The following is a 13,072-nucleotide window of genomic DNA, read 5'->3' on the forward strand; positions in this document are numbered from 1 at the left end:
AGTTAGGTAGCTACTGATGTTAATTAGGAAGACATTGGAACTGCCTCCAGAGCTAGCACATCAGACCCCCAAGTTGGCCTCCTCTTATCGGCTGGGGTACAGCCGGCGGTGGGGGGGGTCACCCCCACCTCACCCCATGACCCTGCATCCACCCAGAAAACACAGGTCTGAGTTGAACGTGCCAAGAGTGTAGGTAAGAAGGCACCGCCCCGCAATTCCAGTAAGTGAAATAAGACTTCATTGGGAACGGGGCCAGGAGTTCCTCTGAGCTCAGCAGGGGCACGGGCTGGAAAGATTGTGAGGTTACCGCCGATGTGAATTACCCCAGGCCTTCACCAGATGTGCCCAGTACTGGGTGAGGCTGGCAGGGAGCTGCAGTCCTGGTGGCTCCAGACCTATGGGCTCATCAGGGCTCTTTGATCTGCCCCGTGTTCAGAAGAATTGACATTTTCCCATAGACGGTCCCCTTAGAACCACTTGCTCTTACAGGGTAGGGTTCATTCTCCTGGCCTCTCCCAGCACCAAAGCTTTGGGTTTGGATCAGGAGGGTGGCGCTGGTGGCCCAGGCAGAAGAGGTTTATCCAGGGAGTTCCTGTCGTGGCACAGTGGTTAACGAATCCGACTAGGAACCGTGAGGTTGCAGGTTCGATCCCTGGCCTTGCTCAGCCGGTTAAGGATCCGGCGTTGCCGTGAGCTGTGGTGTAGGTTGCAGACACGGCTTGGATCCCGAGTTGCTGTGGCTGTGGTCTAGGCCGGCAGCTAAAGCTCCGATTCGATCCCTAGCCTGGGAACCTCCATACGCTGCAGGAGCGGCCCAAGGAAAAATGGGAAAAAGAAAAAAAAAAGGTTTATCCAGAACAGGGAGCTGACTGCTACCCTGCAAGTAGGTAAACAGGCTCAGAGTTCTGGTGGCGACTGCTTTTTGTGTGTATCAGCAATCACACCAGACGCCTAACTTAGAGGAAGATAAGAAAGGGTGAGATTGGAAATCTCTGGATCCTCGAACAGCTGCTGTGTTTCCCCTTCTGGCCTCCCAAGACAAACCTTCTCAGGGCTCATTGGATTTCGATGGTGAAAATAGCGTGACGGCCGCCGTCACCCCATCTGTGCAGGACAGGAATCTGACCCGGCCCGTCTCCCCCTGCAGAAACCACCCCCACCTGGATCGTGGCCTGTGTCCTGGCCGCCTCGGTGGTCGCCGCCTTCCTGCTGCTCCTCGGCTGCTTCATCTTGCTGCGGTGCATTTACAAGAAGACCAAGAACGCCTTCCCCCCCAGGAATTCTCTCCCACAGCACCTGAAGGAGGTAGGGAGTGGGAGGGAGCCCGAGGTGGAGTCGAAGATGCTGACCGGGAGTTCCCGTCCTGGCTCAGTGGGTTAAGAACCTGCCTTGTGTCCATGAGGATGCGGGTTTGATCCTTAGCCTCACTCAGTGGGTTAAGGATCCGGCGTTGCCATGAGCTGTGGTGTAGGTCGTAGACGCAGCTCAGATCTGGCGTGGCTGTGGCTGTGGTGTAGGCTGGCGGCTGTAGCTCTGACTCGATCCATTGTCTGAGAACCTCCATGTGCTGTAGGTGTGGCCCTAAAAACCAAAAAAAACAAAAACAAACCACTGACCGGAAGGAGTTTGCCTTCTAAGGCAGGTCCACTCAAATCAGTACAGCGTGGCTTCCTGGAGAATGACACACGTCACACACTGGTCCCATCTCAGGTGACCTTTCAGGGGAGTCTGTGCTCATGGAACAGCCCTACGGGAGGGGGCAAAGGTTGGTTCCACGAAACGTACCCCCTACCCCCCGCCAACCTGAAGGCTCTTCCTTCTCTGACCTTCCCTACCTCAAGCCCCAAGTCATCGGAGGCAAAGGCGATGGTCCCGGGACAGGAAGAGACAAAGCAGAGCTCAGAGCAGAGAAGATGAGAGAGAAGACTCTGGGCTAAGTGCCAGCACACAGCCAGGGGAGAGGATGTGGGAGAGGTTACAGTTTGGGGATTTCTGAGAGCGACTGAAATTATGGGACGTGTGTCTGAGACTTCAGGAAAGCAGTTTTCTTTTTTTTAAGGAAAGCTGTTTTTGAAAGATATGAAAAGGAAGATGGGGTGCACCTGGATGGGGACTGCAGGACAGAAGGGGCCTTAAGAAATGAAATTCTGGCTGTACACTCATGCTTAGAAATGAAAATATGCTGGGGAGCTCCCGTCGTGGCTCAGTGGTTAAGGAATCCGACTAGGAACCTTGAGGTTGCAGGTTCGATCCCTGGCCTCGCTCAGTGAGTTAAGGATCCTGCGTTGCCATGAGCTATGGTGTAAGTTGCAGACGTGGCTCGGAGCCTGCGTTGCTGTGTCTGTGGCGTAGGCCAGTGGCTATAGCTCGGATTAGACCCCTCGCCTGGGAACCTCCATATGCCCCGGGTGCAGCCCTAGAAAAGACAAAAAAAGAAAAAATCCTGGGAGTTCCCGCTGTTGCTCAGTGGCTTAAGAGCCCAACTAGTGTCCATGAGGATGCGGGTTCCATCCCTGGCCTCGCTCAGTGGGTTAAGGATCCGGCGTTGCTGTGAGTTGCAGCGTAGGTAGGTGTGGCTGGGATCTCGCATTGCTGTGGCTCTGGCCTAGATCAGCAGCTGCAGCTCCAATTTAACCCCTGGCCTGGGAACTTCCACATACCGCAGGTGTGGCCAGAAAGAAAGAAAGGAAAATATGCCCAGCCCAGCCCCCAACGATTCTCTCATTCCCCAGGAAGCAGGCTCTAAGAGGGAGATTTGCACTCAGAAGGCTTAAAAGAGGCATAGCCTTGGGAGTGCTTCCGCCAAGGGTGGGTGCCGCGAGGCTGAGCTGTGATGCTGTCCCAGCAGTGGCCTCCCCCAGTCTCACGGTGTCTCTGGAGCTGGGGCTGCTCTTTAGAGATGTCCAGGGCCAAGGCAAGAGGGCCGGTAGACCCCACGTTAACCGTGGGCTGGGTGTGGGCTCCCCCCAGGAAGGAGGTGTCAGCAGGACGTGGGAGCTTCTTCGCTCAGGGAACCTCTGGGTTTCCCCCCCACCCCCGCCCCCCGCCCCGCCGCCAGCAGCCCGGGGAGCGAGCACCCCCTTCCGGAAAGAGGTCTGGGGGGCGCGCCACAGCATCCACTCGAGACCTGGTAAACCACCGGGATCATGGGTACAGCTTCTCTGGGAGCCATGCCGAGCTCTTTTCTGGGGATGGTTCCGAGAGGGAGGCTGAGGGAACACAGTCCAGCCCCACTGCTGCAGTTGGTCCCACGGGCACCAGAAACACCCATGATCTCGCTCTGCTGCCGGGTCTAGAGGCCCCTCTCCCCTGACTGCTGACCTGATGGGGTGACTCAGACCCTCAGCTCAGTGACGTCTGAGCCCCTGCTCCCGGGACACCAGACATCTGGGCGGTTGTGCTGATCCACTTTGCCATCAGAACTGGGCAGGGGCCAGACGGATGTCTCAATACCACAAGCTGCCCCGTCACTCAGCCGGCTGCCCCCATCACTGGGCAGCAGGCTTTCTCCTTCTGGTGACCCGTGTGGTGACATCTTTTCTTGCCGGCTAGTTTCTGGGCACACGGAGCCTGAGTGAGGAAGTGACAGCTATACTTAAAGTTTCATGGGGCCCCAGAGTCCCCGCTGTGGCACAAGGGGATTGACAGTGTCTGGGAGCACTGGGACACGAGTTCGATCCCGGGGCCTGGCACAGTGGCTTAAGGATCTGGCATTGCCACAGCTGCGGCTCAGATCTGATCCTTGGCCCGGGAACTCCATAGGCCAAAAAAAAAAAAAAAGGAATAAATAAATAATGGAGGCCCCTATTGTGTCCCCTGGTGGAAACGCCCCCTTCTGGGAACTCTTTAGACCAAAGGCCAGCAAACGCTTCCTTGAAGGGCCAGATAGTAACTGTTTTAGGCTTTGAGGCCAAGATTGAGAGTCTGTAGATACTTAGCGTAACCATTTAAATGGAGTCACTTATGACTCGAGAACCATTCCTAACTCGCGAGCCATACGAAAGAACCGTGGATTTGGCCCAGGGGCTGTGGTTTGCTGACCCCTGCTCCGAGCTCACAGAGCCTAAAATTGCATGGACACCAGTTCGCCAAGTAGGTCCCTGGGAGTGATGGTGGGCAGGGCCACTCCCACGTCCACCCCGAGGTCCCCAAACCGTCTCGGGGACATGGTATCACATGCTGTTGTTGATTCTCAGTGCTTGCCTTGGTAGGCTGGAGGACAATGCCCGGCCCTCACAGGGTGCTGTCACCAAGCTGGCATCCCCCCTGCCCCTTCAACAGGCCGTCATTGTCCTTCCAGGCTGGCAGCTCTGGGTGGGTGGCACAGCACTCAATACCATCAGGGGTCCCTGGGACATGTGCCACACCTGGCCTCCTCCTCCGCCGCCATGGGTCCTGTGGTCTGACGTGATGCCACATGGGGTCTCTGTTAGTCACCTCGGGCCACCATTGCAAAGTACCTCGCCCTGGGTGGCTTAAACAACAGGCAGGTATTGTCTCAAGGCCCTGGAGCCTGGAGGTCCAAGATGCAGGGTCGGCCGGGCCGGTTCCTTCCAAGGGCTGCGCTGGAGAAGCTGTACCAGCGCCCCAGCCTTCTGGTGGCTGCTGGCAACCTTTGGCTCCGAAGTTTGCAAAAGCATCACCTCATCTCTGCCTTCCTCCTCACGTGGCGTTCTCCCGTCCGGGTCCAGATTTCCTCTTCTTGAAAGACGCCAGTCGCGTCAGACTGCCCCGCCCATGAGCCCCTTTAACACCCTCAGCTCCGAAGGCCCTTATCTCCAGTCCCACGTCCTGACTCGGGAGGCAGTGCGCGCCGACCACAGTGGACCTGTTTCAGGAGCGACTGGCTGTTCCTTGGCTGCAGGGCCACAGCTGCCACCGCTGAGGCCTGGCAGAGCATTTGCCCCGCGGGCAGAGGGCCCCGCTCTGGGGCTCAGAGTTCACACGTGGTCCAGAGACGCCCCCACTTGGAGCTGCTCCCATCGTCCCTCCACATGCCTCTTCCTGGACTTCCTCGCCCGGACCTTCCAGTCTTCCTTCCTCTGGCCCCTGAGCACCAGCCTCAGCCTTAGCCCTGCCCGGGCTTCCACAGGGACCTGACCTTGGGCCGCTCTTGTTGATTAGACGCCCAGCCTGAAGCCCTGCCTGTTGGAGGCGTTCTCCCCGCTGGTGTTCAGGGCCCCCTTTTGGGGTTCCAGGGAGCTGGGGTTGCGCCCCTGTGCCTCACTGACCTCCCCGTAAACCACATTAGCTGGTGAGGACACCCGTCTGACCCCCGAGGTGCTTGTGGTCTGAGCAGAGGCAGACAAGCAAGGGGACCAGGCCACCTACGCATGCGTCCTCAGACCCCAGCTGAGGACCTGGCGGGTTTGACGGCCTCTGGTCCCTTTTAGGTGGCATGGTCACCTGGTGTCCTCTGGCCTGAGGCTCTGTCTCTCCCAGATCCCCATAGCTGATACCCCAGGAGCTGTTCCCAAATAGGGCATTATTCTCCACTGCCAAGGACCGGCCCGGCCCCAGCGCTATGGTGACTCTGAGTGATTCTTCTCTTGGGATTTGCCACAAACTCCATCTTTTCCCGCCACACACCCTCCAAGAAGCTGCTGGGCTTCACGGCAACTGCACACGCATTGGGTTCGGTTAATGGGGCACTGGGAGATGATGCTGGGCTTTTGAACCCCAGCATCAACTGGCATAAGAGGCGGCCAGGGCAGCTTGCCCCAAATCCCATTCCCTCTGCTGGGCTCCTTCCCGCTCCAGGCCCCCCTTGGAGCCTGCAGCCTTCATTGTCAGTCGACAAATGCACTGAAGCCGTATTCCTGATATGGAACGTGATGCCCCAGAACCCAAGGAGGCCCACTTCGTACAGTGCTTCCCTTTAGCAGTGGGCAGGGGAAAAATACAATAATTTGTCCCCTTCTAGGAGGCCCCAGCCTACCTTATTCCATGCGACCCCTAGAACTGATGTGTCAGGTCCCTAAACCCCCACAGGGCGAGCTTCCTGTCCTCTGAAGTACACGTCCTGCTGTGGCCTGGCCGCTTCTTGCTTTTCTGGTCCTATTAAGGTATTGTTGCTAGAGCTGATGTCAGCTCGTCCCCACACCAGCCAGTCAGTTGCGACAGGCTGCCTCTGGGCAGGACCCGAGCCAGCTCCCTCCGGTGGAGGCCGCGTCCTTGAGAGAGACTCGACTGGGAGCCGATTCAGCGCCAGTGAACAAGTGTAGGCACCACAGCTTCCAACGCAGATAGAAAGTGGGCCGCGTAACCACTGGCAGGAGTTTCAGAGCAGCCAGGACCTTCTAACGAGAGTGCCAGGGAGGCTGCAGCACCAGAATGAGGCAAGAATCTTCTGGAGGTGAGCTTCCAAGAAGCTACATCAGCAGGAAGAACAGAGCAGGGCGGGCCCTTTGCTCTGGGTAGAAGGTGTTTTGTAAATGGAACACCAAGAGGAAGCAAAGCTGTTCACCTGCTTTTTTGCTTCCGGCTTCGCCATCAAAGGGACTCATCAGACAGGAAAGGACACACGGGCCACGACGTGCAATGTCATGGGCAAATCAAGCCAGAGACGAGAGCACAGTTAAGGAGCCCGTTGGAAGCAGCTCCTACCTCCAAGGCTAGAAGCCTTTGCAGACTTGGCTGGAGACCAGGCCCTGTAACATCTGAGAAATACTTGGCGGGAGTGGGCTGCTGGAGAAGGGCCAGTGGAATGAGGGTGAAGGAAGCGCCAGGAGCCTCTGAGCAGGTTGGGATCCCTGGATCTTAGAAGTCTCACATAATGTAGCGAATCCACTAACCATGGCCCTGAGGATAAAGTTGATTCTCGAGAGATGTGCTGGGGATGAAGACCTCCCGCTGAAAACGCCATTGGGAGGTTGATGTACTGATGTACCAAGCTGGTCACCAGTGTGTGTGTGTGCAGCTGGGAGACCAGCCTGCTGTGTGCTTTTCTTGACATTCAGCACATCTTCCTTTGTTCTCTCCTCTCCTGTCTCCCAGGAGAAGCCGGGTAGCTTCTAGCCTATTCCTGTGACTCCCCTGGATCTAAGGACTTGGGGGAGTTCCTCCTTTGCACAACAGCTGAGATCTGGACGCAATTCCTCTGGCCCTTCCGCCTCCCTTCTGGCAGCTGGCCCAGAACCCAGGGGTTGGGGCGGGGAGGATCCTGTCCGTCCACACCAGTTGGCAGAACAGCCACCCAGGGCTCAGGTTAAGCCATCTCAAAGGGCTGAGTGTGGAGATTATATTAAGAGGGGGCAGACTGATCGCTTAAAGGTGAAACCAGGAGTTACCTGGGAGGGGAGAGAGGTTAAAAGGCATCGCTTTAAGGAATGTTTCTCGCCCTCATTCTGAAGAGTATGGGCATCAGTGAACCTCCGAGGATGGAAAGTGGAGAACATGAAATCGGCAGATGTTTCAGGAACCCTATGCGGGCATCTTCATTGTCGGAGTGACCTGGACACTCAGACTCTGGTTCCTGTCCATAACTAGCCAGTCTGCTGGGAGCTCACATCGAAAGGAGTTAGTGTCCTGAAAACATGCTAGAGGGAAACACAGCACATAGATTTAAAATGTGCTAGTAGCTGCGTTTTAAAGTAAAAAGGAACAGATGAAATTAAGGTTGATAATACATTTTATGCAACCCAGTATATCCAAAGTATCATTTCAACATGGAAGGGGTATTTTTTTCCGTCGTTGCAATATTTACATTCTTTTGGCAATACAACGTCTTCACAAGCCAGTATGTATTTTACCCCTCCGGCACACATAGAGTCAGACACATTTCAAGGGGTCAGTAGCCATAGGTGGCTGGGTGGCTGCTGTACTGGATGGCCCCCGGGGCTGAGGGATGAAACGGGACACACGGGGTGCTGGGGAGCACCAGAGAGGGTCCCCAACTCAGCCTGAGGACGCACAGGAGATCGACAGTTACTCCAAGACAGATCTATCTCATGCCCGTGACATCCCTGCTTCCAAGAGACAAAGACGCCCAGGCCGCGTCAGCCCCACCACATCAGAATCACCCTCCAAATCTCCCTCCAGGTTTCCGAGAACTGTCAAAGGGACACCTGCCATCGCTTAGCGAATGAGGTGTAAGGTTTTTGTTGCATTTTAAAAACTGTGGGAAAATACATGTAATATGAAATTTACCACCTTGTCCACTTTTAAGCACCCAGGTCAGTGGTACTGAGCACATTTACATCATTTATTGCATAATTATCACCACCATCCATCCCCACAACGCCTTTCATCTTGCAAGACAAACAGTATCCAGCAAAACTCCCCATCTCCCTTCTTCGCATGCCCCGGCCCCTGGTAACCATATTACTTTCTGTCTGAATCTGGCTTCTCTGGGCGCCTCATGTGAGTGGGCTCATGCAGTGTTTGTCCTTTGGTGTCTGGCTTATCTCACTGAGCATAAGGCTCATCCAGGTTGTAGTGTTTGTCAGAATTCCACTACATTTTAAGACAATAATATTCCATTGTATGAATAGCCAAGACGTGGAAGCAACATAAATGTCTATCCACAGATGAATGCATGAAGAAGATGTGGTACATATAGACAATGGAACATTACTCAGCCGTAAAAAGAACAAAATAATACCATTTGCAGCAACATGGTTGGAACTAGAGATTATCATATTAAGTGAAGTCAGAAAGAGAAAGACAAATACCATATGATTTCACTTATATGTGGCATCTAAAATACGGCACAAATGAATCTATCTACAAAACAGAAATAGACTCAGACATGGAGAACAGACTCGTGGTTACCAAGGTGGAGGGAGTCAGATGAACTGGGAGTTTGGGGTTGGTAGCTGCAAACTATTCCATTTAGAATGGATAAGCAATGAGGTACTGCTATACAGCCAGGGAACTATATCCAGTCTCTTGGGAAAGACGGTGATAGAAGATAATATGAGAAAAAGAATGTACATGTATGTATGACTAGGTCACTTTGTGTTCAGCAGAAATTGGCACATTATAAATCACCTATAATTTTAAAAAATTATCTGTCTGGATAACACACAGTCTGTTATCCAGTCATCCATGGAAGGATATTGGGGCTGCTTCCACCTTTGGCTTTTGTGAGCAGTGCTGCTCTGAACGTGGGTGTACAGGTGTCTCTCTGAGACCCTGCTTTCAGTTATGTTGGATATATTCCCAGCAGTGGGATGGCTGGATCGTGGGGTGATTCTTTTTAATTTTTTGAGGAAGTGTCATACTGTTATTGTCACATCTTTTTTTTTCTTTTGTCTTTTTAGGGCCACACCCGAGGCATATGGAGATTCCCAGGCTAGGGGTCAAATGCAAGCTGTACCTGCCGGCCTACACCACAGCAACTCAGGATCTGAGCTGCATCTTCGACCTATACCACAGCTCACGGCAACTCCAGATCCTTAACCCACTGAGCGAGGCCAGGGATCAAACCCACATCCTCATGGATATTAGTCGGGTTCTGTTAACCACTGAGCCACGACGGGAACTCCTGTCACATTTTTTCACACAGCGTTTTCCAGCCAGGAGCTCTGTATAAAATCATCCACCCAGAAAAAGCAATGAGAACATTGGCCAATTAACTCTTTTTCTATCTCTCCTGCAGTTTTTGAGCCACCCCCATCACAGCACCCTTCTCTTATTCTCCATCCCACTGTCTGATGAGAATGAAGTTTTTGACAAGCTGAGTGTCATCACAGACATGTCCGAAAGCCACAAGCGGAATTCTGGGGCCGGCTGCAGCCTCGGGGCCCAGTGTGGGCAGGGCTCCTTCGAGCTCGTCTCCCAGGAGGGAACACCGTCAGCCGGGTGCAGCGACCCCTTCCTTCTCACGTCTGCCTCTGAGGATGATCAGAGGGACCAGTATACAAGGGACGAGGCCACCTGAGGACACCCCAAATGGAGAACTCTCAGACACTGGGACAACATCCAAACCCCCGAAGACTGGACTGGGAAGGCTCGCTCGGTAAAAAACACTCCCATCCTGGGAACTTGCCTCTTCTTAGAGGCCTTAAAGTTTTAAAAAAAAAAACAAAAACAAAAAAACAAGTGGCCACTGAAGGTATGGTTTGCAGCCTCGTGTGCTCACTAAAATGAAAACCAAGTTTTACATGATGAGAAACAAAAATATTTATTTTCTTTGATTTTTTTTAAAATCTTTTTACAGCCACACCTGCTGTATATGGAAGTTCCGAGGCTAGGGGTCTAATCGGAGCTGCAGCTGCAGCCTACAGCACCGCTCATGGCGACACCAGATCCTTAACCCACTGCACAAGGCCAGGGATCGAACCTGCGTCCTCACAGACACTATGCCGGGTTCTTAACCCACTGAGCCACCACGGGAACTCCGAGAAATAAAAATATTTAAAATGACGAATGAAGATCAAGACGCTATAAAATCTGACCAGACTACTGATAGACTGATGCGAAAAAACAGCCTCGAATCAAAGTAGCCCTCGATAAAGACTGTACGGAGCGCAGACTTGGTGGATTCTCAGGGACACTTGGACTGGACGTATTTTTCTACATGGATTCATTTTATATAGTGCCGGTGCTCTATTAAAGTTTTATTCTCTATTTAATCCGCGTGCATCAATGATACTACATTTGTGTGTTTGTCAGACTGAACGAGGCTCTCGTGTGCCCCGTGTTTAATATCATTCATTCAGCAGATATTCCTCAGTGCCTGTCTGCTGTCAATCAGGGCCTGTGCCAGGCACAGAGGCCCAGCAGCAGCTGGGAAGCTTCGGGGAATAGAAGGCCCTGGGCTTTAAATTCCACCTTGGACACACACTAGCCCCTAATCTCTCAATTTCCTCATCTGTACATGGGCAAAAGACCTAAGGCTAGTGACACTCCATGAAAAATGCCCACCCTGTGCCAACACCTAGTAGTCTGTCAATGAATGGTAGCTGCTCTTACCAGCTGCATAATCTTCCGGTATGGCTAACTTCACAAGCCTAGGTCAGCAACGAATGCCCCTTTCTCTGGGCCAGGTTGCCCAATAAAGCAGATTCATCAAAGATCCCCAAAATAGAAAAAACATTTTTTGAAATACATTTGACCTTTTTTGGTAAACTAAGCAGGATCTTAGTTCCCAGACCAGGGATCCAACTCAGGCCACAGCGATGACAGCACCAATTTCTAACCACTAAACCACCAGGGAATTCTCAATTTGACATTTTTATTTTTGCCGCCCCAGGCCAGGGATCAAACTTGCACCATAGCAGTGACACAAGCCAGAGACAATGCTGGGTCCTTAAGCAATAAGCCACCAGGAAACTCCCTCGCTTTGACATTTTTCAAAGGAAACATCTGTAATAATTGACAGAACACTGTAAATCAACTATAATGGAAAAAATAAAAATCTAAAAAAAAAGGTTTTTTAAAATAATAACATTTCAAATGTTTCCTAGCAAGGAAGAGAAGAATAATTCAGAGGCTAAAACCTAGAGAAGCCGGTCAAGTGAAAGGCATTTGACAAACCCTGTAGACAGAAGCGCCTCACAGAGGCTCGGGAGACAGAAGACAAAGCTCAGGGATCACCCAAGGCGGGGTCTGAAGGACACCTCCCCAGGAGTTCCTGCTGTGGCATAGCAGGATCAGCAGAATCTTGGGAGTGCTGGGAATCGGGTTTGATCCCCGGCCGGGCACACAGCTGTGGCTCAGGTCACAACTACAACTCGTATCTGATCCCTGGCCCGAAAACTCCATAGGCCATGGGGTGGCTGAAAATGAAAAAAAAAAATAAAATATAAAAATTTTAAAAGGAGACCACCCCATATACCTGAAGTCCCAAAGAGCACCCCCCGCCCCTGCCAAAAGGTGAACTAGGAATAAATGAATTCCGTCCCACCCCCCCATCAGTTTCCAGTGGCTGCTATAACAAAATGTCTCAAATTCGGGGACCCGGAGCAGTAGAAACTTGTGCTTTCAGAGTTCTGGACTTCAGACATCCAACCTCAGTATCACTAGGCTGAACTCAAGGTGTTAAAAAAGTCATCGGAGGTTCCAGGGGACAATCTGCTCCTGCCTCTTCCAAGAGCCAGCATTCCTTGGCTTGTGACAGCATCACTCTAATCTTGGCCCCGTTTTCAAATCACTTTCTCATCCTCCGTGTGTGTCTCCCTGTGCCTCTCTCTTATAGAGATCCCTGTGGTCGTGTTGAAGTCCCACTCATATAATTATCCAGGATAATCTACCCATCTCGAGAGCCTTAATTTAATCACAACCACAGAGACCCTTTTCCCAAACAGGGTCACATTCACAGATGCCAGATTAGGACCTGGTACCTTTTTGTTTGCTTGGTTGGTTTTTTGTTTTTTTTTTTTTTTTAGGGCTACATCCACGGCATATGGAAGTTCCCAGGCTAGGGGTCGGATCAGAGCTACAGCTGCCAGGTTACCCCACAGCCACGGCCATGCCAGATCTGAGCTGCGTCTGCAACCTACAGCGCAGCTCACAGCCAACACCGGATCCTTAACCCACTGAGTGAGCCCAGGGATGGAACCCGCAACCTCATGGTTGGTTCCTAGTCAGATTCGTTAACCACTGAGCCAGGAAGGGAACTCCCAGGACCTTGTACCTTTGAGGGTTATTATTCAAAGTACTACATACCCTCTCCAGGGATGACAAGGGAACCTTTTTGGTTTCAGTTTTGTTTTCTGAACAAAGGGAGCAAAATAGTGCCTTTCCTGAGAGGTTATCATCTCAGAGCTGTAGGTTTGCAGCCCCAAATCACACTCTCCAAGTGGTCAAATAAAACCTCAGAGTTAACTATCAGAAATCACAAAACCCGGAGTTTCCGTCATGGCACAGTGGTTAACAAACCCGATGAGAAACCATGAGGTTGTGGGTTCGATCCCTGGCCTCGGTCAGTGGGTTAAGGATCCGGCGTTGCCATGAGCTGTGGTGTAGGTCGCAGACACGACTCAGAACTGGCATTGCTGTGGCTGTGGCGTAGGCCGGAAGGTGCAGCTCCGATTGGACCCCTAGCCTGGGAACTTCTATATGCCGCTAAAGCCAAAAAGGATAAAAGAAAAGAAATCACAAAACCCCAGAAGAAAGCATCATGAGC

General features: G+C 52.4%; 1 protein-coding gene across 3 annotated transcripts in view; it reads left to right on the plus strand.

Annotated features, from left to right (window-relative positions):
* Positions 1–10,577, plus strand: part of IL10RB (interleukin 10 receptor subunit beta) — a 31,452-nt gene extending 20,875 nt beyond the window's left edge. Inside the window, exons 5-6 of one of the 3 annotated variants that reach the window (XM_084986971.1) lie at positions 1,148–1,305; positions 9,602–10,577. In XM_084986971.1, the coding sequence (XP_084843097.1) occupies positions 1,148–1,305; positions 9,602–9,883 (440 nt within the window). In that variant the 3' untranslated portion in view covers positions 9,884–10,577. 3 annotated transcript variants of the gene reach the window in all.
* Positions 10,578–13,072: the final 2,495 nt, after the last annotated feature.

This window comes from Sus scrofa, chromosome 13 (genome assembly GCF_054392235.1).
Source record: "Sus scrofa isolate SSC_HxYL_T2T_F1_AM1 chromosome 13, Sscrofa_HxYL_maternal_Yorkshire_Landrace_v2.0, whole genome shotgun sequence".
NCBI lineage: Eukaryota > Metazoa > Chordata > Mammalia > Artiodactyla > Suidae > Sus > Sus scrofa.